A 27,772-nucleotide genomic window follows, 5' to 3' on the forward strand; every position below is an offset into this window, starting at 1 on the left:
CGTTTTATGTAAATGTTGCTTGTTCTCTAAACACAAGTTTGTACGTCTATGTATAATCTGTTCGTGAGCTTAGACATTTTGATCAGTCCAAAAAAAAAAAACCCCTTAGAAATTGTAGATTACATGTCTCATTGATAGGTGCAGTCATGTCTACACATTTGCTGTCTACTGTAGCTGGACACAGTAGAACATCTAGGCTTAGCCTAATATTGCCCCAGGGCTCTGCCAGTGTATTCACTGCTCTGGGTCATAGAGGACGAGTTAGGCCAGAGATTGCACTGTCTTACTGTCTCCTCCACAGTTACCCTATTTATTTTAAAGGGGACAACCCACTGTTAGAAATTAACATGATCCTTATCATCTAGATGTAGAGTTATGCCACCGTCGTTTGGTGCACACCATGAATGACTTACAAACAAAGCTAGGGGGGCTGAACGAGGATGACAGAACGTATCCCAACCCATTGAAATTATATTACGTATCAATGTAGTTATCCAGCTACCAAACCAGGCTATATAGTCCGGGGTTTGTAAACATGCTCCAGTGCATTGCATCATACCCGGTGATGGAGCTTTTTAGGTGCATCGCTGAGCGAAGGGAGACGTGTCCAAACATAGTTTCAGCCCGCAGCAAATAAGACAGCCTATTCCTCCCCTCGTTGAGGTCATGGCTCCATGAGACATCAACATTCAACCTAGGAGGTTACTCCCATCTAACTCGCAGTTGATATATCCCCTCAGAGAAGAGGGAAACATCATACTCCGGACAAAGTTGTAAACAACAGATTCTCTGACCAACAGTTTCATCTACAAGGACTTCAATCAAAATGTTAGACAAACGTAATTCCTGAGCCTTTCTTTGGCCCCATTAGTAACTCACTGCACTCAGCCGCCCCATTAGAACGCATTGCACTTAGACATAGACATGTTAGAAAACATCCAGTTGTCCTAGTATTTGATTTTGATGATGATGTAACCATGCCAGCTTGCACATCTTTAGATAAAAAGGAGCCATCAGATTCATTCAGATATGTAGATGCTACTTCCAGAAAAAATTAAAATCAAAATTTATTGTTTTTTCAAGTACTAAAGGTTACAACACTTAAATGTTTGGTCATGACATTATAGCTGAATAATAGTAGTTAGTTGTCTGATTAATGGCCAATGGAGGCGTTTTCTATGAAGCTGGATGTTGTTGCAAGTGGTAGGATGAGATTTGTAAAGATGCAAAACTTTTACCTGTGCTTCTCTTTATTTGCAAATCTCATGAGACACCACATATTTCTTCGTACGTGTCTCACATTCCTATGAGTCCATAATATTTGGTGGTGGTGGTGGTGTTACGTCCGCCCTCTGCAGGTATACACCACGCATTCTTCTTATTAAAGATCATTCGATGGGTGATTGGACAAGTCAGAATAAATATGCAGGTTTGCAGAGCTTTCTGCTGACCACCGTGCTATTGGAAGCCACGGTCCATTCCTATGAGTCCATAATATTTGGTGGTGGTGGTGGTGGTGGTGTTATGTCCACCCTCTGCAGGTATGCACCACGCATTCTTCTTATTAAATATCTTTCGATTGGTGATTGGACAAGTCAGCATAAATATGCAGGTTTGCAGAGCTTTCTGCTGACCACCGAGCTACAGGAAGCCACTGTGTGGGGCCCCCTTACACTAAAAGAGGAAAATTCTAAAAACTAAATTACTCAAGTATCCCTCCATAGGAGTGAGTACTTTTTGTTTTTATTTTTTTTGTTAGAAGTGGATATATATATATATATATATATATATATATATTGGAATCAATGTTGACATGTGTTAAATTTCTTAATATGCTATATCAAAAATTATAAGTTCGAAACTTTTTATAAGTAAATTATGCACCTCATAAATGTTATTAAAGGGGCCTTTTTTTTTCTGAAAAATATCCAATTTTCGTTTCTTTTTTTCTTTATTTTTCACATAATCTCTCTTACATGAGAAGAGGCAAAAGAAAAAAATAATCTTTTTGCCTCGGGAGATTTCAAAATTATCTGAAACGAAAAAGGAAATAGCTTATCATTAGGGATTTTAATTCCTAATTCCAAATGCATGTAACTATCAATATCATGTCTTGCCTTTGATTGAATTATTGCCCTATGCTTTAATGTAAAAATCATTTTCCTTATATATTGCTATCTATTTCATACGGTACTCATTTATTGCCCTACCTGCTTTTTAATCATGTTTGCTGAATGCTTAGTTCCTTAGGTTCTTCTAGCTCTAAACAAAGGGCATCTACTTTTGATACATTAACTCTTCTTATTTTCAACATAAAATAAGAGATGCAATATTCATAGTATGATCAGATGCATCCAATTAATGAGGAAAAAAACGCTTTTTTTGGTAATTAAAAGATATAGGACATATGTCTCTTCTTGAGAATGTACCACTATCTGCTTTTCCCATTCTACCCTTAGTTTTCTTCCTTTTATGCCCCTGTCGGTGTTCATATGTTGACTAACATTGGAGACGTATTGGTTGGTCAACATCTTATAAAAATATGATTTGCTGTCATAAACAAACAAACAAACAAAAAAGAAAAACTTGGATGTGTATTATAGATTCGTTCATCCGCCAATTAATTTTGGGCACCTTTAGTTTTCTTCACACTTTATTGTGGGTGTTGCTTAATTACCCATACAGTTAGATGTCCTTATCATAATCATCTGTATGTGATAAAACTTGGATCGAACAAAAAAAAAAAAGATTTTTTTTTTAATTGTAAGAATGAAAGAGAAAGAAACCACATCACGGGTTTCATATGCTGTTTAGGAATCACCCAGTTGAACGAAAAATGTGCATGTCAATTATTTGCAGGGTGCATTTACGATCACTAATTTGTTCGAAGTATCACTGCTAAGTCTCGTCTCGATCCATGGAACCTCCGCCAATGTCGTCCTTTCCTACAGTAGGTGTTCCGAAGCGAAAGGTAACCACCTGACGCCGACAGGTCTTCTCCCTCTGCTGTTGGTTTTTCTCAGTGCCCATCTGCAGACCTCTTCCTCATCTTTCCCGGTCTATAACTTGGGGTCGAGTCCACGGCAGAAGCAACAGCAGGAGAGGAGGAGAAAGAAGAAGAATAGAAAAAGAGAGGAGGAGGAGGAGGAAGAGGAGAGAATGGGAAGCAAGGTGTTGAGAGCTGAGAGTGTGCTGAGGATCTTGTCGCTGGTGTTCGCTGCCATGGCTGCTCTTCTTGTAGGGTTGGACACGCAGACCAAGACAGTCTTCTTCGTCACCAGAACAGCCACTGTTAAGGACATGGATGCACTGTGGTGAGTCTGCTACCTTCCTCCATGACTCTTCCTCTCTTCACTAGGATGTGCTTCTTAGTCCTGCTGCTGCTGCCGCTGCAGGGTGATGACCGTCGTCTTTTCCGTCGTTGCTGGGTATCATCTTCTCCATCTCTTCAGGTGCATGGCCTTCACTTGGCTGGGGAAGAATCCATGTCACTGTAACAAGTTTGTGGCATGGTTGTACTTCGTCTTGGATCAGGTGAACTTCTTAGCCTTGCTTTTCCATCATCATCACTCCAAGAAAAGATCACATAGATAAACAAACTTGCTCATTCTTCTTCACTGCAGTTCATCAACAACAATGTAAAAGTACATTGAAATAACACAAAGTTGAATCAGTCGATTTGATGATTCCAGAATCTTTAAAGTTTGTGGCAGTAAAGGTCTCTATTGGGGTTCAATACGGCCATGTTTTTTTGTCTGAGAGAAGCGCCAGAAAAATATCATGAAACACATGCACAAGCATAATTAAGAGGAGTTATGAGATTTTCCTAGAAAGAAAAATTCATAGTAGTCTATTGCAAGACAAATACAATAATTTCTGGAAAACAATGAGGGTTTTTTCTTCTTTTGCATTCATTTTCCCTTCATCCCAATAGTTTTACGTGATCAAATTCTTTTCTTAGTATGCATGCAACCAAGTGGGAATTTAATAATCAATCAACAGGAAACTATTGAATACCTTCTCAGAGAGGGATAAAGATGAATTGCTCAATCAAGTTTATTAATAGAGTTAATATTGATGATATATATACACTTATATATTCATATATGTATGTATGTATGTATGTGTATATGTTTGGAGTTTGGTACAATCACAAAATTGAAGTAGCAAATCAGGGAAAAGCTTCAGGATGGTTTTGTTTCTGATGAAAAATTTGTACTAGTTTACAGGAGTTCTTCAAAGGTGTAGTTTATGGATTTAGCATCCTGTTTTTTCAGGTCAATTTTCCAGTAATTATTTCTTTTATTGTTTATCTCTATAGTAATTTCCGAAGCTGCAGTAAAAGATAATACAAAGGGAATATACTTCTTTTTTTGTTATTTTTTATGTATATTGTCCTATTATAATTCTTAAAATTGCAGTAAAGGAACCATAGCGAGAGAAGTTGATTAATTTTTAATTAGATGCTGATTTAGACTAATAAAAAGGCTATGCTTTTTTTACAAATTATATACTTAATTGGATGCATATTATAAACTACAAAGAAGATAGGATTTTAAGAAAAGAAATATTTGATTTTCTATGGGTTTGCTTTCTGTGGTCAAACTCTTTCACATGATGTTTAATAGATCAAACTCTTTTCACTTAACTAATATGTGTAAATAAAATCCCTATAAAATTTAAAAATAAATGAAAATACCTTAAACATCATTAATGTCCTTCAATTTAAAGTTCTCAACAAAAGTACCCTTAGACATGGGATTTAAACAAATAAAACAACTAACTAAATGTTCTCTAAACTTTCAAAAAAAAAAACACCTATATAGATTTGAATTTTGCAATCATATGCTAAAACAAAATACAAGTGTTTAATGAAATTAAAGATTTTGTAAAGTCAACATTTGAACAAAATCATATGATAATGGAAGTATTTTATTGTTAGTATAAAACCTAATGGGAATTGGTGTTTTTAACCAATAATAATAACTAAAGTGATATTAAACTACTTGAAAAGTAGGAAATTGTAAAGATGATCTTAAAAAATGTACAAGTTAGGTGGCTATTCTCAACTAAAAGAAACCTTTCCTAAAGTTAGGTGGCTAATATATATATATATATATATATATATTAGCCACCTAACTTTAGGAAAGGTTTCTTTTAGTTGAGAGTAGAGACTGAAATTAAAGCTTCCTAAAGAGGAGGCTATATTATTGAAACTGAACCACCACCAAACCTACTTTCTAATAATGAATTGAGTCTCGATGCACAACTAAGCCTTTAATAGTTTGGTTGACCTACTTTCCTATTTCAATTGATGCCTTGAAAGGGACATTACAAGTGCATTGCAATGTTGAAGGATGAAGAAGCATTAATATGCCACCTTTTTAGATTATGTGGTTATCATTTGAGATGTAGGATGCCATCTCACACCAACATGAACTATTGATGTTAATACTACATGGGAGGAGACATCCTGGTGGTTGGTTAGTGCATGTTATTTCCATTTCACTAATAAGTGATCCTTTTTAAGGATTATTCTAACATATCTAAATGTAATATCCCAAAACTCTTTCCTGTTCTCATAAAATACTCATTCTACAAATTATATATAATGGCATAATATTATGTAAATATTTTGTCCATATATTTTTTTTATAAAATTATGAGAAATTAGAGCTTTTGAAATTTTGGTTCTTTATCCAAATATTTGAATTTTTTCTATATATATATATATGTATGTATGGATATTGCATAAGTTAGTATTTCCTTGTAAACCCAATATATGTGTTGCATATATGTTTGGTGGCTACTCTTCCTTGTTTCATACAGATGATTGTTCTTTTCATTCAAGTAATAATGACAACAATGGATCATGATATGTCAATTATTTATTGGTCAATCACATGAATAGTACAACCCCCCAACTAAATCTTTGATGAATTCATCTATTGATCCATTAATTAATTGAGGTCAATTAATTGGAATGCACATATATCACAATCTGGTCCTCAAAAAGTCTTCTGAGGTTTTGGGACATAAAACAAGTGCTGGAAACTGTATCGTAACAACGACCACATCACTGTGAAAAGCTTATTAGCAATCACCTGTTCATCTTAGTTGAGATTGCTGATAAGCCTCCATGGAGACTTGGAGGTGGTGTTGCTGACTTCTGCTTCCTCTTTTGCATGCAACCCAGGGATCCACCTACGCCACGTTCGGGGCCACCATGGCTGCGTTGCAGGCGGCGCTGGTGGGGTTGTTCGGCATCGGCAGCCTCCAGTGGTCGAAGCTGTGCAACATATACACCAGGTTCTGCGACCAGATCGCCGGCGGTATAATCTGCGGCTTGGTCGCGACGCTGGTCATGGCCGTGGTCTCCGCCATCTCCGCTCACCGCCTCTTCCAGCTCTATCCTCGGACCCGCCGCTCCTCCCCGAAGTCCGCCGGCGGAGGGCGGCAGTGGCTGCTCTTTTGAGCTCGGACTCCCTCGTCTTACGGGTTTGGTTTAGGATCCTAAGTGGATGACGATATGGTAAGTAGGAGAAGCTATGGATAGTAGAATGTGAGATCAATTATGTTATGAAGGGAAATTACAATTAGTGGTATCTCATCACATCCATTCCATTGTTGAACTCCACTAACTATTTATTTAGGTATTAGTTAATCTCCGATGCGGCTAATGACACCCTAATCTGACTTAAATTGTGTCCTCAGATGCACAAAGCATCAACGTGGAGTATTAATCAATCATTCGACCATCTGACATCCACTTGAATGTACTATTAATTTGGTATGCTTGAATTCGACTAATATATCAAATTGACTATCTTTAACGTCTCTTCGTATGCACAAAGCATCGTTACCTTTTGGAATCCACATTTAAATGAATGAATGATAATTATATATATTTGTTTCTTAAATTTTCCGTTTATCATTTTGTTGAGTGATAAGGGGTTTCTAATAGGTGGATAATATGATATATATCATCTCTCACCAAACATGTTGTCAGCCTAACATATCAATCAATTAACATTGATTTAGTATTGTTAGAGCTAATCCTATAAAATTTACCCGATCAATAATAATAAAGCAGAAATAATAAAAGCGACAAGAATATCATATTTACATCTATATCGACGCACGAAGAGGAGCAAATCATTATTATAAAAGATGGACTATTACAAATGTCTCAAGAAGATGTTCCTAGGCCATAAAACATCCGAATATATTAAACAAGAAAAACCAAAACTATAAACTCAAACTATTTAACTGAGTGTGGACTTAAACTCACAGCAAACACTTAGGCTTTTCTTGTGGTGCATCTGACTTCAAAGCCCAGATCGTTATTTATAGTTTAAACAAGAGATACCAAAGCTTCATTTTCTTGATGTGGGACTATGTGAGACTTGCCAAACTAACAAATCACCACCTTGGCATGTCCCAACAATACTTGCTCCACCTTCTTCACAAAAGCCCCAATGGGCAATCACCAATAATGAACACCAACCAAGTCCAAGCACTGCTTGAACTTATAAACTAGAAGATGTTTTGTAAGCATATCAGTTGGATTATCCTTCGTATGAATTTTCTGAACAAAGACCTTTCCCTCAGCAATAGTATCTCATTTGCGTCCAACAATTTTCTTACCCGAAGGCGGCTTCACAAAATCCCAAGTTCTATTCTGATGGAGAGATTCTATTTCTTCATTCATCGCAATCAACCACTTAGCGGAATTATCATAAGAAACTGCATCTGAGGAGGTAGTAGGCTCACCAACTTTACTTGTTTCTTCTGCAACAGATAAAGCATATGCAACCAAATTTGCATATCTTTGTGGTGGTCGAATATCTCTCCATGGTCTATCCTTGGCTATGGAATATTGCTCTTCCGCTATATCATCTTCGTCAGTAGACTGGGGACCATCTACTGGTATTATTTGAGTAGAAGAGTTCGACTTAAAAGAATTTGAACTACTAATCTCAAGCTCCACCTGCTTATGCGCACTATCATTTGTACAACTAGTAGATTCCTCTTTGGAAGATAATATAGACAATTCATCAAAAGTAACATCTCTACTGATTACAAATTTTTGGGATTTGGGATCAGAACATCATAATCTGTATCCTTTCACCCCAGAAGCTCTAATTTTCCTTCATTTATATGCATGTATGTTGGACACCCAAAAATTTTTAAATCAGAGTAATCAGCAGGAGTATATGACCAAACTTCCTCCGGAGTTTTAAAGTTAAGTGTCACAGAAGGAGCGCAGTTAACATATCATATTAATCGCCTCTGCCCAAAAGTCCTTTGTCAACCCTGCATTTGAAATCATACACCTTGCTCTCTCAAAGAGTGTTATGTTCATACGTTCGACCACACCATTTTGTTGAGGTGTCATCCTAATAGTGCGATGCCGAACAATTCCTTCATTTTTGCAGAATTCATCAAAGTCACCTTCACAAAATTCCATGTCATTTTTATACTTCAAAAAATAAACCCAAACTTTCCTGGAATAATTATCAATGAAAGTCAACATATATCTGGCACCACCCTTAGACTGAACATGAGATGGACCCCAAAGGTCTGAATGAATATAGTCAAGAATACCTTTTGTTTTGTAAACTGCCAGAGAATTGAAGCTGACTCTTTTCTGCTTTCCAAAAATGCAATGTTCATAAAAATCCAGTGGTCCAATACTATGTCCACAAAGGAGACCCCTTTTGCTCAATATGCTCAAACCTTTTTCGCTCATATGACCCAAACACATATACCATAATTTGGTGATGTCAGAATTAGACAATGATGATGACGAGACTGCAACTGAGCCTGTGACAGTAGTTCCCTGCAAAATATATAAGCTACTAGACCTATAAGCTTTCATAACAACAAGGGCACTTTTAGAAACTTTAATAACTCCACCTTCAGCTACGTATTTACACCAAAGGGCCTCTAGGGTGCCTAAAGAGATAAGATTTTTTTTAAATCAGGAACATGTCTGACATTAGTGAGCGTCCTCACAATACCATCATGCATTTTAATTCGGATTGTGCCTCTACCAACAACATCACATGCGTCATTATTGCCCATCAAAATAATTCCACCATTACAATATTCATACATGGAAAACAAATCTCTATTGGGACACATGTGATAAGAATAACCCGAATCTAAAATCCATTCATTTTTAGACCTCATCCTGTCATCAGTAGCAGAGAAAATATTTCCAACATTCTCATTAGCTGCTACACTAGCTTCAGCGGACTTAGTAGTTTTCTCAATAATTTTTCCCTTTTGCTTTAATTTATTTTTCAATTTAAAGCAATCAACCTTAATGTGACCTATTTTATGACAATATCTACACTCCAAATTTTTTTGTCTGGATTTAGATATAGATTTAGATCTACTACTATCAAATTCTCTTTTGATTCCCTCTACTTTCCCCTACTTTCCCTCAGTGATATCCCTGTCTATCTGCTCCTTAGATTTTAGTGCAAATTTAATTTCCTGATACGAAATTATTTCTTTTTCATAAATCATAGTATCACGGAAATACTTAAAGGATTGGGGAAGAGAACATAAAAGTAATAGGGTCTTATCTTGTCATCAATTTTCGCATCTATATTCTCCAAATCCATAACTAAGGAATCAAATTTATCAAGATGTGAGAGTATAGATGTACATTCAGTCATTCGAAGCATATACAAACTCTGCTTCAAGTAGAGACGATTCTCCAATATCCTCTTCGTATACAAGGCTTTAAGTTTATCCCACATGCTCTTAGTCGTAGTCTCCGTAGCTACCTCTTGTAAAACCTCGTCAGAGAGATTTAGAATAATGCTGGATCGGGCCTTCTTATCCATACCAGTAAGATCTTCCTTTGATGTACCATCTGGAATGTTCTCAACTCCCTGTAGTGCCAAATCAACTCCGTCTTGAACCAGAGTGGCCTCCATCTTGAGTTGCCACATGTCGAAGTTGACATTTCTGTCGAATTTCTCGACAACGATCTTTGTTATTATCATCGTTGCCAAAAGATCCCGAAACCAGGCTCTGATACCAGTTTGATAGAGCTAGCTCCAGGAAATTTACCAAAGGGTAATTTTGATAACCCGACAAAGACAATAAAGAAGAAATAATAAAAGCGACAAGAACATCATATTTATGTGGTTCGGTCAATTGACCTACATCCACGAACGAAGGAGGAACAAATCACTACTATAAAAGATGGACTATTACAAATGCCTTAGGAAGATGTTCCTAGGCTATAAAACACCCGAATCTATTAAACAAGAAAAACCCAAACTATAAGCCTAAACTATTTAACTGAGTGTGGACTTAAACCCAAAGCAAACACTTAGGTTTTTCTTATGGTGCATCTGACTTTAAAGCTCAAGCCCTTATTTATAGTTTAAACAGGAGATATCAAGCTTGATTTTCCTGATGTGGAACTATGTGGGACTTGCCAAACTAACAGGTATCATCTCAATTAATTTAATATATCAATTTAAGTTCAAAGCACGATAATAATAATGCTTGATGGTCTGATGCACCTTTCAATGACTAAATAAACACTAATGATTTAATGTAGTTGTTTCACAAATTAACACCTCATAGCTTCAATGATTAATCAATTTCTTTGTAATAATACGTTTTCCTTAGTTGTCTTATCATGGACTTGTGCACCTATAACACATTCATCGATAGATCATTCTCTGTAGACTATGGTATAGATAAAAACGTAAACTATCTCAGCACATTGGAATCCCGAGGATGACACTTGGGGGATGAGAGTTTAGGGTAGTATTGGACTTTGATTGGATTCATAAATTTGCACATTAAGCTTACAGGAACTTGCTAACGCTCCCGATACCCAGTGAGGAATTATTTGTAGACTTAGGATTGTTCGTTTATCTTCTAAAATCCTTGTTTTCTCTTTCATCTCTTTTTTTCTTTTGCATACCGTATATTTGCTAAATTATTTATAAAGTTGTTCGCTTCGTAAGGCATTGGGACTTGTTTGTCTCTTGCTTTCGAGCTAGTCAATTTATTTTTTTACAAGTTTTTTAGGACTTGAGCAAGGTTGCAACTAGGTCGATTCTTTGTGGACGGATAACGTAATGATGCCTCATGACTTAGGCAATCTTAACTAAGTTTATGACATTGGTGCAAAAGTGTCTTACAACTTTGGTAATTCAAGCTAAATGCATGATATTACTACAAGGGTATCTCACGACTTAGACAATTCTAACTAAGCCTATCATAATTTGTCGAATAAATCAAGCATAATATGCTTTAATACTTTTCGAATCCTCCGTAACTTAAGCATTAGAGGGATTTTTATTAGATATGCTTCGGATGTAATTTTTATTCAGATCCTTCTAGTTTCCTAATATCAGATTCGTAATAAGATGTCATGCTGGACCTCTGAACTCATTGATGTATCAAACAACCTTCAACTTCATTAATAAAAGAAAAATATTAATTTTCTTTGAGAAGTGGATAATTATTTATGGTAACTAACCTTATAAATTCTTGTACTATAATATAACGCATGCCAAAGTCAATGACTTAAAGTTGAATCTTATGACACTCAAAATGCATTTTCAATTCTTCTATTAATACATTTGTTAACCAATTGATGTCTTCCTTTACGTGTGTCTTAGTTTGAACTTAGTTTAGGATCAACATGTCTACTTCAAGATTGTCAAACCCTATATAACTTTGTCTCTAAGATTTAAAAAATTGGGTAAAGATTCTTAGAGTAATTGTGATTAATGTTGGTTACGTAGAGTAATTGTGCACTTCTCTCGATCTTGACTACGTTCGTGTTGTGTCAAGCCCGCTAACATAGTGATAGCTCAACTAGTTAGGTTATATGATATTGATATATCCATCATATAAGATCATGATATTAGTCAGATAGTATTAAGATATCGATTGAGCGACTATAAATTGATCTGAGTGGCATAAAGTATCGACCACATAATATCGAAATATCGATAGTATGAATCAGGTTCTTAGTTTCATATCAACATACAATCTATAAGTATTCATACCGGTGCTTCTATCATGATGTTACAATAACTTGGTCGTTACCTACGAGTACATAAAGAAAATCACCAACCGTCCACCATATATCAGATGGATGGTTGTGATCAAATAGAAATCCATTTCGCCGCACATATTTATGTCCCATAAAACTAAACATATTAGAGTCGAGAGCTTGATTGCGTAGTCATATATTTGCCCTTATAAATAAATAGATAATATATTACTTATTAGCAGTTTTCTAATAAAATCAACTCAAACAGTAATAACCATGATTATCGATAAATAATTTGAGTTTAAAACATAAGAATTTTCAGTACCCCCTTCATTGCATTAACAATACAACATTTGATCAAATGGTAACTAACACTGATTAGATAGTTAATAACTATGTCATATCATATCATAAAATGTTAGGGGTGCTTAATGGTGAATTTTCAAATTTTTTTTTGAACTTTTCTCAGAAATACTCTCATTTTCAAAATTTCCTAATGACGTCCGTCTTTGCCTGAGACATGAAATATCTTCGATCATCTCTCTCTCTCTCTCTCTCTCTCTCTCTTTTTGGTTCTGACTGATTCGGTTAAAATATTTTTACACTGTTTTCAATAATTTCAGAAAACACTGTAGCACTGTATAAGAATATTGTAACTGTAGCGTGCGTAAAAACACTATAAATATAATATTTTTTCAATATAAAATTTGAATAAAAATATTATTTTATAATGTCGTAATCATTTTCCAATATTGTGGAAAATATCATAACACAATTTAAGAATATTATAATTGAAACGAGAAAAAGGAGGAAAAATGAATAGGTGATCGATTGTCAAATTAAGAACATTTCAAATATTAGGAAAAAGACAGACGATATTAAGAAATTTTAGAAATGGAGGCACTTCCCATTAAAAGCCCAAAAACAAAAGTTTTTTCTGGAATTCGTCCGTTAATCTATACAAATTTAAAGAAAAAAAAATCTATAGTAACTTATAAAGGCAACTCACAAGACCGCACTCTTAATGAACGCATCTAATAGTATAGACTATATCACTACTTCAAACAGTAGTCCACCTTGATCTAATCATGATCTGACCTATTTAATCAGAATACAAGGAAGAAGAACATGGAACAAGTTGACTCGGAACTCAACAACGTTCTCATAGTCTCAAGGACAAGTCAATCTCTACTGCTAGCTTATTCCTATCATCCACACCGCCATTGCTGGTAGATCCGAAGCCGTCTGTCTTCTCACGGATGGCCAAGGCCAGCTCCCGGCGCTGCATGGCGAGGCTCCGCTCCAGCTTGTGAGCGTTCTGATGACCTCCTAAAGCCTGGGAGCTGTGGAACTTGCGGGGGCAGTAGGAGCAGGTGAACATCATCACTGGCTCCGGCAGACTACTCCATGGCTGCAACCCCAGCTCCAGATTCAGGTCATCATCTGCGTTCTTGAGTCCCAACTCCATTGCTGAATCATATAATGAACCGGAGAGAGCAATGCTTGTGTGTGTGTGAACTGTGGTGTTATATAGCTAGAAGAGAAAGGATACAAGACAAGCGACATGAAGAAAAAGGATAAGGACAAGAAGAGAAGACACTGTATTCAAAAGGAAAACATCTATGAGCAGACTTAGCAATGTTCTTCACGATTTTAAAATGTCACTGAAATATTTTCTGCATATTGTCACATGCATTTTTTTTTCTGAACAAAGAAACTTAAGGGAGCATGACAAAACATGCAACTGAGTCGTTAGCTGCAAAGTTACAAAAACGGGACATGTTCAATTTTTTGCATAATTGTCACATGCATGTTGACATGTTCAATTTAAGCTTTCATTTTCATTGGAATTTGTAATTACCAATTTGTGGTGTTCAAGAGTCTCAAGTCTAAATGGAAATTTCTCAAGAACTCCAAAAGACAAATCCAATATTATCAATTATTTGTTTCCTGTCAATGCAATACATACTGTTCATAGGAACTATCCAAGCTGTGTAACACAACAAAAATGAGTGACGGAGATGAATCAACGGCATGGTGTCAGAAAGAGCACAAGCCTCATGAAAGCTTAATTTTATGTTAAACTCTAAACAAAATGGTTTTACCGAACAAAGATACACAATTTTGAAGGAATCCTTCTGCTCAAATTTGTTGTAAAATTCCCGATGTTTATTATGTTAAATTGACTGAAGTTACAGTGATTTCATCTCATAGCACTATCCATCAGAAAAGCCAGTCAGTTTTTACTGGTAGGTCCTTCTCATCCACTTATCTATTGAGATGCATCTGTAACTAGAGGACATACATCCATATTGTCATTTTGGACATGTCAAAATACTGAGATCATAAGCTTGTGATGCTCAACTCAGTACCATGCAGAAAAAATTGCTCAGTGGGCAAGAATAATTCAACACATGCTTGATGTGCCATGATACATCCAAACAAGTCTAGACCATGCAATTCTTATCATTTCAACCTTCCCGAATTATTGGGTGGTGACTGGTGACAGGAACAGAGACATTGTACCATATGACAAAGGGTCTGCTTCACCAGTGGGGCAGTGAGTCAGTTGCGGTGGCTAGAGAGAAGTTGCTTGCTTCCGTGTGCATGTAACGGACCTAAATTGATGGAGACAACACTAACAAAGAAAACTTGCTGGCTAAAGAGAATGTATTTGCCAGCAATCCGACATTCTTCCATGTGATAGCCAGAAATTGACGAAAGAAACGTGCTGGCTGAAGATGCAGCCCCACATCCTTTTCTTTTGTGAGCCCATGATGTTTCTAGACCTAGTGTGACATGTTCAAACGACCAAATCTTATTCTGTACCTAAAGCTGCTCAACAAATGACCACTTCATTGTTTAAATTGTGCTAATCTCGAATTAGTAAGAAATTCCCAGTATCTAAATTATACAGTCAAATGCCATGGATAAATATAAGGTTTGAAATACCATATGATATAGATTATATTAACCAGTCCAACAATCCACCAGTATGCATACCAATGTAAATGACACACGACATCTACCACCAAATGAAGGGGGTTTAGGCCCTGTACAGGTTTTTTTTTTATTGTTTCAGTTTTTTACTTTTCAGAAATTTCTGAAATCCAGTACACTGGTACAGATCAGTATGATACCGGTCTAAGCCTTGACCAGTAAATGAAACTGTGAACCTTCCATTAACATCTAACGAAATGTCCATGTTAGCAATATTAGCAAAAAAAGGTCTACATTTCTGTTTAAACAAGGCTAGCATTGTCAAAAATAATTTTAAAAGACTATGTATATCGATCCTCCTCGAGCCTCATATTAGCAGGAGGCTCGTTTTAGGGCATAATTTGTTTCATGTTACACTAGAAAGCCAATCCAAACATAACTTCAATTGTGCTCAACTCAATAAAACTCAACGCTAACTAAAATGACTAAACATATGTAACATCAGATGAGAAGTAAAGGATGTCTTTGGCCAATACATCTTGCAAGTGGGTGGGTCAGTATTTTCATTTGATGAATGTAGTTGCTATCATTTCATCTAAAATCTCAAGTCTTTACACAGGACAAAATTTATGCATTTATATTCTTGATACTAGGAGAGTCAATATTTTCATTTGATATTTGTTTAATTATTTATTGTTATCATTCCATCTAAAAACTAAGTCTGTATATAAGATAAAATCTATTTATTAATATCCTTCATACACTGTGTATGAGATGATAAAACCCACTTTGATTCAATGTTCAATCATCGATTGCTATCTCTCCATCTAATCGTTAGTTCGTTCTCCAAAGACAGTGACACTTCAATGATTGACATATTTCTTCAAATAATTAACATGCATCTCGCTGTAAGACAAGACAAGAGGGGTATTTAGCCCAAATACCTTTTCCTCGAGGTTGAATCCGGCAACTTCTCGTTCCCACCAACGAACAGAGACCTTCGTGAATACGACGGTCAGAAAAAGAAGCAAGAAGCTACCACGGATCGGTTTCCCATCTCAAGGGCAAAGCGAGCATACGAAGACCATCAAATAAACGGCATACCATCCGCCGCGGGAGTCCACCAGATCCGCGATCCGGGTGCGCAGCAGAAGGCGGGACGAAACGGCACCGGAAAGTTCCAAGGAACAATAACTAGAGGATCAAGAAGCCGGCGATCGGGCGGCTGCCGCGTATGGGCGAGGCGAAGCGCATCTCGGCGCTCATCTACGAGGAAACGACGGGGCGCTTAAGATCTATTCGGAGAACGGCCGCGACCCGCAAGATCGTTACCGCCATGGGGCGCCAAGGCCGCACCTCTACGGCTTCGGTCTTCCCATCCTCCCTCTCCTCGGGTGGCGAGTTCGATCGGCTACCACCACAGAAAGGGCAGAGTTTAGTTAGTTAGTTAGTTAGTGAGTTAGTTATTTTGGTCTTCCATATTAATTGGGATAGAAAATTAAATATTTTAAATTAATATACGAGCGCTTCTCAGTAATTTGGAACCATTAATTTTACATTTAAATTAAAATCCCAAATTAATATATTTGGGATGACATATTCCTCTCAGTACTAAAAATATGGCATGGTCACTTCTATCTTTGATTTAAAATATAATATCTAACATATATCCAAAGGATACTAAATATTTTTATCATTGTCATGATTTAAAAAGGCATCTATTAGACTCCTTCCAATAATAATTATAAGAAACATATATATATATATATATATATATATGTATATATATATATATATATGTATATATATATATATATGTATATATATATATATATACATATATATATATATATATACATATATATATATATACATATATATATATATGTTTTTAGAATAATGATAACATATTTATTACTGTTTATGTCATATTTTTTCGGGTATAATATATTTTTTTGAGTCACGAAATTTTTTATGAGATTTTTATTTTCGAATGAAACGGATAACTATTGATTTTTTACTTATTCATGATAATATCTAAAATGGTGAGCTATATATCTCACATCTAAAAAAAAAAACATTGAGAGAATACATTACGGCTGAAGATAATAGGAAAGGATAGAATTTATGGTAATATATTATTATGATTTTAATAAAAATATGGTAGTAAATCTGTCTTTATTCTATTCACCATAATATTATTGGTAGGTATTTTTTTGCATTTATTCTTGATTGACAAAGCATACAATTTTCCTATTTTATAGTATTTGTTTGTGTAGATATATTTCATAATCAAAATTTAAGTTTGTGATCTGTGGTTCCATTGTTGTGTCACCTCGTTGAGAGAGAGAGATATGGTTCCTCCTTCCCATTAGATTCTTCTTTGAGGCCAACCTTTCTCTCTCGTCATATGAAGTCTCCGCTCACCACCCCTTCCTCCTCCCATCATCTCCTCCCAACTCCGAAGGCCAAGGAGTTTCCTTCGACGCTTCCCCAAATGGCCGTCCCCTCTGGCCCCGGCGGCCGCTCTGATCCCGCGGCAGAGCCTGATCCCTTCGAGTTCTTCTCCTCCTGCTCTCCCGGCTCCCTCCCGCCCATGTGCGCCGCGACGGACGTCTTCCTCGACGGCAAAATCATCCCCTTCGGCGCTCCCCAGCCCAAACGGGCAGACGTCCCTAGCGTCGTCGTCCGCTCGCCGAAGAGTTGCGCCGTCTCCGATGGCTCCGACCGGCGCAGCCGGTTCTGGGTCATCGGTGGCAAGAAGCCAGAGTATCGGAGGCTGAGGAAGGCGTCGAACTGCGACGGAAATGCGCTCCCGCAGACTCAGGTGGCGAGGCAGCCGCCGGGGTGGTATCTCTTCGTGCTCGGGTCGTTGCGGGTCCCTGCGAAGACGGACATGAGCGACATCAGAACCCGGCAGAGGCGGCGGAGCGCCGCAGCCGGGGCTTGCGCGAGGTCGGACGGCGACGTGCTCAGGGGCGCATGGAGGCTGCTGCAGACTCTGAGCTGCACGGCGCTGGAGAGCTCCACCGACGTCATGCCAACTCTCGAAACCAACGGGAAAGGCATTAAATTGGCAGGGGCGGGACGTTGGGCGTCACGAGAAGAAGCACAAAGTAGGTCACGGATGTATATCAAAGCAAGTAATTAGGTAATGTTATCTGTAGGAATACAAGGTGAGGTTAATAAATGTTACGCTTGCAGGTGTGTCTTAATTCATTGTTTTAGTAAGCTCCAAGAAGTGGAAGTAATGAATGAATCAGAGTCTCATTAGTGTTGGGATTGAAAGACTTATGCATAGTTAATGATTTAGATTGACCGTGCGCCAACGTGATACCTCCCAAAACCATGCAAGAGATATGCATGCTTGGCCATGCACGTAGCTAAGAGCTTCTCCTAATCGACTATCATTCAGAGAGCGCCTAACATGGCGAAACCCATGGCAACAGCGAGCCCAACAACACCAGCACCCACCCGGTCCGCAGCGGATTTCCCGCCACCGTCGCCTTCCGGGGCGTCGGCGCCGTCGGACGGAGCTCCCGCTGGTGATCCGTCTATGCCCGCTGAAGCCGGTGCGCCTGATGGCGCTGGCGCATCATCCGTCTTTCCGCCCGGAGACTCCGCATCAGATGCCCGCGGTGACGCCGCTTCGGACGGGGCCTCTGAGGGCGCTGCTGTGGGTGGCGCAGGGGCCGTCTTGGGCGCCGCCGTCGGCGTAGGAGATGACCGTGGCGCAGGGGCCGTCTTGGGCGCCGCCGTCGGTGTAGGAGATGACGCTGGCGGTTTCGTGCTGTGGTTGCTGGAAGCCCCGCCGCTGAGGCTAGGAGGAACGATGACGCTGCTGATCTGGAGGACCGAGATGTTGTAGGGTTGCGTGGCCAGGACCTTCACGAAGTTGGCGGTGAGAGAGGAGCCCGCCACGGCGGAGCCGAAGGCGATCTGCCCGTTTTCCATGTTGGTCACGTTGAGGAAGCCGTTCTGGCCTGCGGCGCCGCCGCTGGCCTGGAAGAGTGTGGTAAGGATGGCAGTGTGGTTGGAGATCTTGTGGATCTTGTTGTCGTCGTAGTAGTCGAGGATAACGTGCAGGGAGAGGATCTTCTTGATGGTGTCGATGGGTTCGTCGGAGACGGACGACACGGCGCCGTTGCTGACGGCGAGGATGGTGATGGTCGAGCGGCTGTTGATGTCGGCGGCAAGGTGGGTCTGGGTGAGGAGATCGTTGAAGGTGGAGAAGTCGGGCAACTGGGCCAGCATCTTGGTGATGTTGTGGGGAGCCACCAAGGGGAAGAGGAGGAAGAGGGTGAGGGTGAGGGAGGCGGCCGGTGCCAAATCCATGGCGGTGAGGTCTTGGGAAGGTGGAGAGAAAGGTGAAGGGAAGAAGAGAAGGGCGACGCTTTATATATACGTAGAGTTGGAGGGAGGAGAGGAAGAAGAAGAAGAGTGGTCGTCTATATTTGGATGTTGGTTGCTACCTTGGCCGGATATGGATGATGGGAGGGGAGGGGAGGGGAGGGGAAGCAGGGGGGAGTGTTGAAAGAGATATGGTTGACCTGGTGGGTTGGTCAAACTGGTGTTTCTTTGGGAAGAAGAAGTTTGACTTTTTCATTGAGGTCAATTCTATCTGGTCCGACCATGAGGTGTTGACTAGTCCAAAAAGAGTATATTTAAAGATATAATTTAAAATAATAATTACAAAAGAATTTTTAAATTTGTAATTAAAATAGTAGTTACAGAAGAATATTTTGTATAATATAGTTTTAGAATCTTAGACATATGTGAAGTTATATGTTCTCATTTTAAAGGAATAAAATAAGAAGAAAAGAGTGCTTAATTTCTTAATGTAATTAATTCCAAATATGCTGCATAAATACTTTGCAAATTGTAGCTTTTATTATCAATCATACCGAATCGTACCATCCGGTACGGACGATATGTACCGATCCGACAGGCTAACGGTACGTGGATTGTCCGCTATCGATCCGCATCGTAGGAGTGTAACAGTACAGTTTACTATTGCAATGCACTATTATAATAATAGTACAGTGCACCAGTACATTGTAGCAGTGCTACAGTACTCGGTACACTTGGATGTACTGCTCGATATACCGTACCATACCGGTACCAAGCTCAGGTCGAAATATCGATATGATACGATATTACGAACCATATTTATTATAATAACAATATATAGCCAAAACCAAATATTTAGTGGTATTGTATTTGAAATAAAAAACTAGCCATTGTTATAGAGACTTTGATAAGAATAATTTTTTTTTGACTAAAAACTGCAATGGAATTAATATACATTTTTGTATATATATATAATTATATAATCACTCAAAAATATGTGCAAAGCAAAACAAGAATGACTTTGAGTTTCATAAAATTATAATATCGATATTTGATATAGTTGTGATATGAGATTTGATCCTCAAACTTCATAGTTAGAGATCTAAAGATATTATAGATGAAAATTCGATCAATATATAGTTATCTATAAATATCAATACTCAATAATCATTTTTTTCAAAGATGTTTTAATTGGACAATATATCATAAGAGGTGAGGTGGATTAATTGATCTATCAACTTATATTCAGGTTAATTTTAATCTTATTCACTTTTGACATGAGACTGATTGATATGTTATAATTCAATTTTCACCGATATCATAAATTTAACTTTCCAACTATAATTTGGTTACTTCAATGAGATTTCTAAAAAAACACTTACACCAATTTATAAACAAATATAAAGAAATAATACATCATCCATCTGTCATCTGTAAGTCACACACAATATATGGAAGCTAACACACACTCCAGTAACTTAAATTTATAGATTATCGATTGTATCGATGTGTTCGATCCCATTAGTTTTGATCAATTTAATTCACTCTAATTTAATTATATTTGAGGTGAAAATTTTTCATGCAAGAACTAACAAGAAAACTTGGAATGGACAAAATATGATGTTGGCATGGTCACTTAGCAGCTCTGATTCGTCTACGAGAAGAAACGATGTAGGCCAAAGTTATTATTCTGTTTAGTCTCTCATATGAACAAATATTTGAATCGATTTATGACAATTTGATGAGTTTATTGTTGACTTGTACTTATGAATTCTGGATCAGTGATTTGCCTTACGGAGAAAATTTTTGTCATCACTCTCTTTTGGGACTTTCATGCACAAATGAGTTGGATCATTACTAGGTAAGATGTCACAGTGCTTGGATCCCCACATTTCTTGGGGTGTTATCACCCATTAAAGATTTAGATGTGTATTTTGTTAGATGTATTCAAGAAGTTTTCACAAAGCCTGAAATGATTGATGGCAAATATGGTTTATAAATTTGGCATATCTAATTGTTTATGGATTGATGCGTGAATTGCCTTTTGTATTTTCCTACTCCCAAAATTCTCCAATCTTCCAGCATCAAAATAGGAAATATATGATGTCACAATTTCGTCTCATAAGTAAAAAAAGATGATTGTGAAGGTACATGTGATTAGATTAGTCCACTATTGTAAAGCGAGTTAAATATTTTTGGTGGTATGTTTTAGTCTTATCAAGTTAATAGGTCAATTATCTCGTCAAATCAGTTTGAGATAATTGGTATTAAACCAAAGCTAATAATAGACATAGTGGGGAATCCTTTTTTTTTTTTTTAATCCTAAACTAGGATAGATTTTGATGTTCCAATTTAGCTTCATATTGAAAATAAGAATGAGCCAATTATCACTAACTTGGCTTAAGTATTTGGAGTTATGTGATTTAGATTCACCAAGTTAATAGGTCACTCATATTATTGAACTTGGGTTATGATTATATATATATATATATATATATATATATATATATATATATATATATATATATATTGTTGTGAATTGTAGAAAATCAAGATGATAAGCAGACTATAAATTATCATTCATGAACATGGAAAAGAAACCTATGCTTTTCAACGTTTATATATTTTGGAGTCGAGGAAAAAAAATACTCAAGTCACTATTGAAGGAAAAAGTTGTAGTCATTCATAACATTCCACAAAGAGAGAGAGAGAGAGAGAGAGAGAGAGAGAAAGAAGAAGGCAAGGCAAGGCAATGACGCATGCAATATATACTAGTAGAAGCAAATCTTCTGCGACCTATACATTTCAAATTTCTTGATGTTGTCATGAGGTAGAAGTAATATGCTTCAAAAGAACACAAAGCCAGTTTCTATAGGCCTTCACTTGCTGTTGGTTTCCATCAGCAATGCTTTTCTACATCTAAACACAGTCCCTTAGTACAAAAATTGTCAGAAGACTCCAAGAAGGAGAGTTCTTTTACTCCTGGTATAGAGAAGGAAGTTATGATATCTGCTTGGCAATGCTGCTGTCACCACAAAAAAAAAGCAGGATATTACTTTCGACTTGCACCACAAATATTTTTGAGATGTAAGAAGCATTTCATTTTTTTTCTGTGGAGATATACCCCAGAAGAACTGCTTCCTCCATCTCAGGAAGTGCTCAATCTTCTTCCAGGAGTGGATGATTCACTAAATCGGCTTATCGAACTTTCATATCCAGATTGCATAGTTTCAGGGTCGCTTCTAGTTTCCTAAACAAACAGATAGAAAAAAGAAGTATCATATGGGGCCATCTACTATTTCTCATTATGAGATGTTGATGATCTGACAATTTTGAGCTTATCTTGCTCAAGTTGGAAATCATATGTCATTAAGTTGAGCATTTGTTCTAAATCTGGCCATTTTATCAAACTGAAGAATATCAGTGCAATAATAAATCTACAATCAGCATATTATCAATTGCCATGACATAGCATGACCATTAGAGGCCTTTAAAGCTTTTTCATGGATGATAATCTCTATTATTGTTTCTGTACAGTAATCTCCAGGTTTGGTTAACTAATGCATTTGCTAAGGAATTGGGAATATTATATTGCATGTTCCCGATGCCACACTTCCTAATTTCCTTTCATCTACTTAAAGTTTATTGTTCCACAGGTATTTCCATAACTTAATGACATGCCTTATCTGCATTCATTTGAGTCGGACAATTCCTAACAAACTTAATTGTATTAGGGAAGTTAACATACTTGAGTAGAAACTTGACTCTGCATAGGTGAGAGGTGTGAGCTGTTCCCAAACAATGAGTACTGCATATTCTCCTCCGCGAAATCCCTGAGCCTGTTGAGTTCTGGCAAAATGACCGTCGCAAGATCTGGCCGATCCCTGCGTCTAAGCTCTGCGCACTTCAGTGCCAGCTTGGCTAAACTTAAAGCTTCGTCCATGGGCCAATCTGGCACTGTGTAATCCAACATCTCTACAAATGTTCCCGTCTCAATTGCACGCTCAAAGTAGTGTGTCAACCCCATGGGAGGTCTGCCACTAATGATCTGCAACAGCATGATCCCAAGAGAGTATATGTCGGATTTTATACCGAGCATGCCAGTCTGCTGATACTCTGGATCGATGTAGCAAAATGTGCCAGCCGTCGCCGTCAAGCGATACTGGGTGACACTGTCTGCTACAGATGGAGGAACCAAGCGAGCGAGACCAACATCACTGATCTTGCTGACATAATTCCTGTCAAGGAGGATGTTTGCAGGTTTGAGGTCTCTGTGAACAAGCGGCTCCGGCTTAGTCTGGTGAAGGAAGAGGAGGCACATGCCAATCTCTGCAGTGATCCGGAATCTGTGCTGCCAAGGGATTGGTGGTGTATTCCCTCGCCTCAACAATCGATCTTCCAAGCTCCCATTTGCCATGTACTCGTATACAAGACAGCCATATTCTGGGCAGGCACCCAGTAAAAGAACCATATTTGGATGTCGAATGCAGCATAATATTTCAACCTGTCCATGGAAGATGATACAACAAAATTGTTACAGTCATACATTTATACTTAGGCAGATTCCATATAATTTGTACTGCTACAGGAGACTCTGAGTATATGTGAACTGAAAATTCAGAGTTGTGATACTGTGAAAGCATGGGTGCCCGTGTTGCATACCTCTTGCTGAAACTGTGACCTTCCTTGGGCAGCATCAGGACGAAGAACCTTAACGGCAACAGGTGTATGATCTAGGTAACATCTGTAAACAGGACCGTATCCACCTTCTCCAATCTTCCTCTCATTCGCGAAATACTCGGTGGCTACTTCTATCTCCTCTATTGTGTACCTCCTGTACCTGAGACTTGTATGTGACAATGAATCGATGGCCTTCCTCCTCTCCTCCTCCTCTTTGAGTGCCTGCATCTCTGCACTGATTCTCTTTTGTGCTTCTGATTCTGCAATCCGTTTGGATGCTTCAGCTGTTTGTATTGCTGCCATACACTTTGCTCTCTCTCTCTCTACTAGAGCAAGAGCTGCTTCTTCTGCCTGTCGAGCTTCTTTTAGTCGTTGCCCTTCCTCTACCTTCCAGCGTTGGAGCTCCATTGCCTGCAGAGGAAGGCATTTTCACAAAGTAAGTTCAGTTTTTTGTGGGCACCGATGGCAAGATTACCTTCTGTTTAGCTGTAAGTGCTTCTTTGCATGCTGTGCTGTACATGTCCATCGTCTGCTTGAGTTGTAATCTTAGCCTCCTAATCTCTGCTTCCACATCTTCCTGCAAGTTGCAAGGTAATATGCATGCCATTTGTCATTGTGAATGGCTTATATTACATCAATTTAATTGATATGATTTAGACATCACTGTCTGTAAGTAAAACTCTTTTCTTTTTTATATTTAATTTTTTCTTCCTAGTAGTGAGAGAGGAATAGACTAACCATAGCCTGAGATGATGAGCTCTCATAAGAGAAGGAAGATAAATCATTCCCAGCAGAGTTTGAACCTAAGGATCGGGACAGTGACTCGAAACTGAGATCAAAGCTGTCTGAAACATTTGACGATCTTGGAGGGAAGCTGTGCTCCATGCTTGTCCCACCACTGCTCACAAATGATATATCGCTGTCCAGCATCAAATCTCCATATGATTTTGTAGTTGAAGTACGTCCTCCCCTGGTAAAAGGTGACCTATTTGAGGCAGAAATCTTATTGTTCAGCATATTTGGAGGGTACTTATGGTGTTTGTTCACACATTAGCCTTCTACATATTTTTTTTGATGATGGAAGTTCTTACTTGATTGATTCAGCATCTTTTTGCAGACACCATGGAGACAATGCAGCCTCATGTGGCACTGAGAAATTTCATAGTTTTCTTTAGGGGTAGAAGCAGCAAAAGCCAGAAAAAAACACACACACACTGATATAGTGCTTGTAGCAACACAAATTTTTCATACCATTCTTGGGTTTATGGTCCTGTGGATCAGGATTAACACTTGCTTGTTCTTGGATTTGATTCCGGAGAGAAGAGATGGTTGGAGGAGGCCGGACAGCATTCCTCATCGATGAGACCTTTCCCTTGGAGATGATGTAGACAGTGCAGAAATCAGGCACACCTTTGCAGATACTGGCACTGAGGTCAATGGTTCTAAATGATCTGAGGGAAATACGAAAAATCAAGTATTATGGGGAGGTCCAAGAGACTTCCACTTAGTTAAAGAAGTGTTCAAGTAGTTCAAGACAACCTAACAAATCCGCCTCTCGATGATGAACCAACGACTAGCTTTTCAATTGCGGCATGTGTGATGAAATCTGAAATTGCTTCGGCAACATCAGTGTCTTCAAGTATGACATCTTTGCATTGCACCTGTTCAGGAATACACAAATCATGCTTTCAGTTTGTGTTGTGATTGAAGGATGAGCTTTTCTCGATAGGATGGTACATATATCAAAAGACTACAATCACATTTTGGAGCTTAGTCTTGGGCAGCATAATTTGTTGTGATGCGCATTAGGTGGATTTAATCTCATAACACCACCCACCATCGACTGGTAGGTGTTTAAAAGAATATCAAGAGAACAAATTGTCCATACTGTGAGTCTTCTCGAGTTGGTGACAGCAGTCGACTTCCTCTTGCCAGGGGCTTTCTTCTTGAAATATATCCAAGTATCTTAAGAATTTTCCTTGTTCGAGGAGGACCATTGCATGAACCTGAGATGCTGCTTTCGGCAACAGGAGGTAGAATACAACCTCAAGGTACCTTGACTGCTCCTAAATATTTTGCTTGCTAGGAAAGGAACAGTAGATTCTTCACCAGTAGTGCGAATGTGGAAGTGGTCTAAAAATATTTGAGATGTTAAAATTTCTTCATCAATAAATTTCACCTAGTGCTGAATTTTTGCAAAACTAGGGGTTTCCAAACCTCAACCATTTGAGCAACAGCTTAGGCACATCTTAGATATTTATGCTCATAAATACACTCGGTTAATTTTTCTATCGCCTTATCTTGGCTTGAGAACTAATGTTGTTGCTCATTTAGTTTTCGCACAATTCAAGCGCCGAGACCTATGCCCAGGCTACAAAATACTCGCATTTACTAAGTTAAAATCTTAAATTAAGGCAAAAAGGTGGCTTACATCTTTTCGGGTGCAAAAACATCGAAATGGGATGAACACGTCCCTCGAAATCGCCGCAGAGGAAGCATCATCTCTGTAACCCGCTGCATCCCATCGAAAGGAGAAGGAACAGTTAATCAGAAAAAATATTTTGCAGCGTTCTGCATGGATAGATCATGCAAGGATCATGTTTGCATAAGCCCCGCGGGAGGAGCAAGGATAAGGCATCTTACATGAGGGCCTGGTGTTGACATGAATTAGGGTCAGGGTCTGGCCTCTGGTGACAACATTGTCTAGAGCCCACTTGAGAGCACTCTGGCTGCTCTTGTCCTTGTCGATGGCCACTGCTACTAGTCGGCATGCTGCACTATTTGCCTTCTCCCTGTGCGACATTCCTCTCAGCATTGACACAAACATCTGTTCTGCATCACAGCAGCGTATAAGGAACAAGAAGATGGAACGCAAAATGGACATGGGAAGAGGAAAAAGATAAGCAAAAGAGCTTGCTTTTACACTTTCTTCCTCTCCTTCTTTGGGATCCGTCGGTCTCTTGATGCCTCTGCCGCTGAGAGGCATAGGAGATGATAACTGAAAAGTTTTTCCTCCCTCTCTTGCTTTGTTGTTATCGTTCGTCTTCCACCACTTCCTCCTCCTCAATTTCCTCTCGATATCATTCAATCTGAGAACTTCTCTTTCTCTTGTGAGGTCCAGCGGGGATGGAGGGGTGGGGGTTCCATTACCTGTTGACACATTGACCATTGCATGGCCCTGAATTGCCTCCCTCTGCTTCTCTGCAGTCTTCGAATTCGTTGCATGGCTTTGGGTTCTGCAGCACTTCGGATTGCTACAATTGTATGGCACAGGGAATTCGGCTTAAATATTTCTGGGTCACAATGTGGCTGCTACGTTTGTTGTCGAGTCAGCACGTGACAACACTCTACTGAGAGCTTCCTCCATATAATGGCTAATACTAAAAACCCAAGCGATTTTAAGTTATTATTAGTCGGTTCAAATTAAATATCGTACAATATAAAAATACTAGAAAACCTATATATATATATTGGGACCCAGAATATATATCTTTTCTTTTCTTTTTTTCTCCAAATATAGCTTTTATGTGCTATGTTATGTGATTTTAAAGGAAATCATCTATCATCCTCTTCGTCTTTTCTTCTTATTTGCTTGCTTATATTCTGTCATTAACATCTCCTCATCATCTTCCTTCTTATTTGCTTGCTTATATTCTGTCATCATTAACATCTCGTCATCCTCTTCGTCTCGTCATCATCACCATCATCGCTCTGCTGATAAAAAGGAAAACTAAATTTATTCCGAGAGAAACATTTCAT

At 38.3% G+C, this 27,772-nt stretch overlaps 4 protein-coding genes across 10 annotated transcripts; 1 reads left to right on the forward strand and 3 right to left on the reverse strand.

Annotated features, from left to right (window-relative positions):
- Positions 1 to 1,516: 1,516 nt before the first annotated feature.
- LOC103981197 (CASP-like protein 2C1) lies at positions 1,517 to 6,619 on the forward strand. The gene is made up of 4 exons (XM_009397832.3): positions 1,517 to 1,541; positions 2,860 to 3,314; positions 3,396 to 3,534; positions 6,197 to 6,619. Exons 2-4 carry the CDS (start codon positions 3,160 to 3,162, stop codon positions 6,473 to 6,475), a joined length of 573 nt encoding a protein of 190 aa, XP_009396107.2. The 5' UTR covers positions 1,517 to 1,541; positions 2,860 to 3,159; the 3' UTR covers positions 6,476 to 6,619.
- A 6,334-nt stretch (positions 6,620 to 12,953) lies between these two features.
- LOC103981198 (zinc finger protein 4-like) lies at positions 12,954 to 16,667 on the reverse strand. Of its 3 annotated transcripts, none has more exons than XM_065147847.1 (3): positions 16,088 to 16,564; positions 15,928 to 15,981; positions 12,957 to 13,577 (listed from the first exon to the last, which is right to left on the reverse strand). In XM_065147847.1, exons 1-3 carry the CDS (start codon positions 16,088 to 16,090, stop codon positions 13,206 to 13,208), a joined length of 429 nt encoding a protein of 142 aa, XP_065003919.1. In that variant the 5' UTR covers positions 16,091 to 16,564; the 3' UTR covers positions 12,957 to 13,205. The 3 variants fall into 3 exon arrangements, 1 of the variants encoding a protein (XP_065003919.1); XR_010495842.1 differs by having other exon boundaries at positions 12,958 to 13,493; positions 16,088 to 16,553; XR_010495843.1 differs by having other exon boundaries at positions 12,954 to 13,486; positions 15,928 to 16,667.
- Positions 16,668 to 18,394: 1,727 nt separating this feature from the next.
- LOC135635321 (fasciclin-like arabinogalactan protein 14) lies at positions 18,395 to 19,318 on the reverse strand. Its single transcript, XM_065146326.1, has one exon. The coding sequence runs from the start codon at positions 19,316 to 19,318 to the stop codon at positions 18,395 to 18,397; it is 924 nt and encodes a 307-aa protein (XP_065002398.1).
- Positions 19,319 to 22,077: 2,759 nt separating this feature from the next.
- Positions 22,078 to 27,318, reverse strand: LOC103981668 (U-box domain-containing protein 52-like). 5 transcript variants are annotated; one of them, XM_018824655.2, is made up of 12 exons: positions 26,931 to 27,317; positions 26,657 to 26,840; positions 26,445 to 26,527; positions 25,553 to 25,674; positions 25,265 to 25,464; positions 25,105 to 25,162; positions 24,752 to 24,998; positions 24,489 to 24,590; positions 23,996 to 24,424; positions 23,082 to 23,837; positions 22,458 to 22,583; positions 22,078 to 22,355 (listed from the first exon to the last, which is right to left on the reverse strand). In XM_018824655.2, exons 1-11 carry the CDS (start codon positions 27,180 to 27,182, stop codon positions 22,482 to 22,484), a joined length of 2,535 nt encoding a protein of 844 aa, XP_018680200.2. In that variant the 5' UTR covers positions 27,183 to 27,317; the 3' UTR covers positions 22,078 to 22,355; positions 22,458 to 22,481. The 5 variants fall into 5 exon arrangements, with proteins under 5 accessions (XP_018680200.2, XP_009396685.3, XP_018680201.2 ...); XM_009398410.3 differs by having other exon boundaries at positions 22,078 to 22,358; XM_018824656.2 differs by having other exon boundaries at positions 22,078 to 22,583; positions 26,937 to 27,318.
- Positions 27,319 to 27,772: the final 454 nt, after the last annotated feature.

The sequence above is a fragment of the Musa acuminata genome, chromosome BXJ3-4 (assembly GCF_036884655.1).
Source record: "Musa acuminata AAA Group cultivar baxijiao chromosome BXJ3-4, Cavendish_Baxijiao_AAA, whole genome shotgun sequence".
Classification (NCBI taxonomy): domain Eukaryota; kingdom Viridiplantae; phylum Streptophyta; class Magnoliopsida; order Zingiberales; family Musaceae; genus Musa; species Musa acuminata.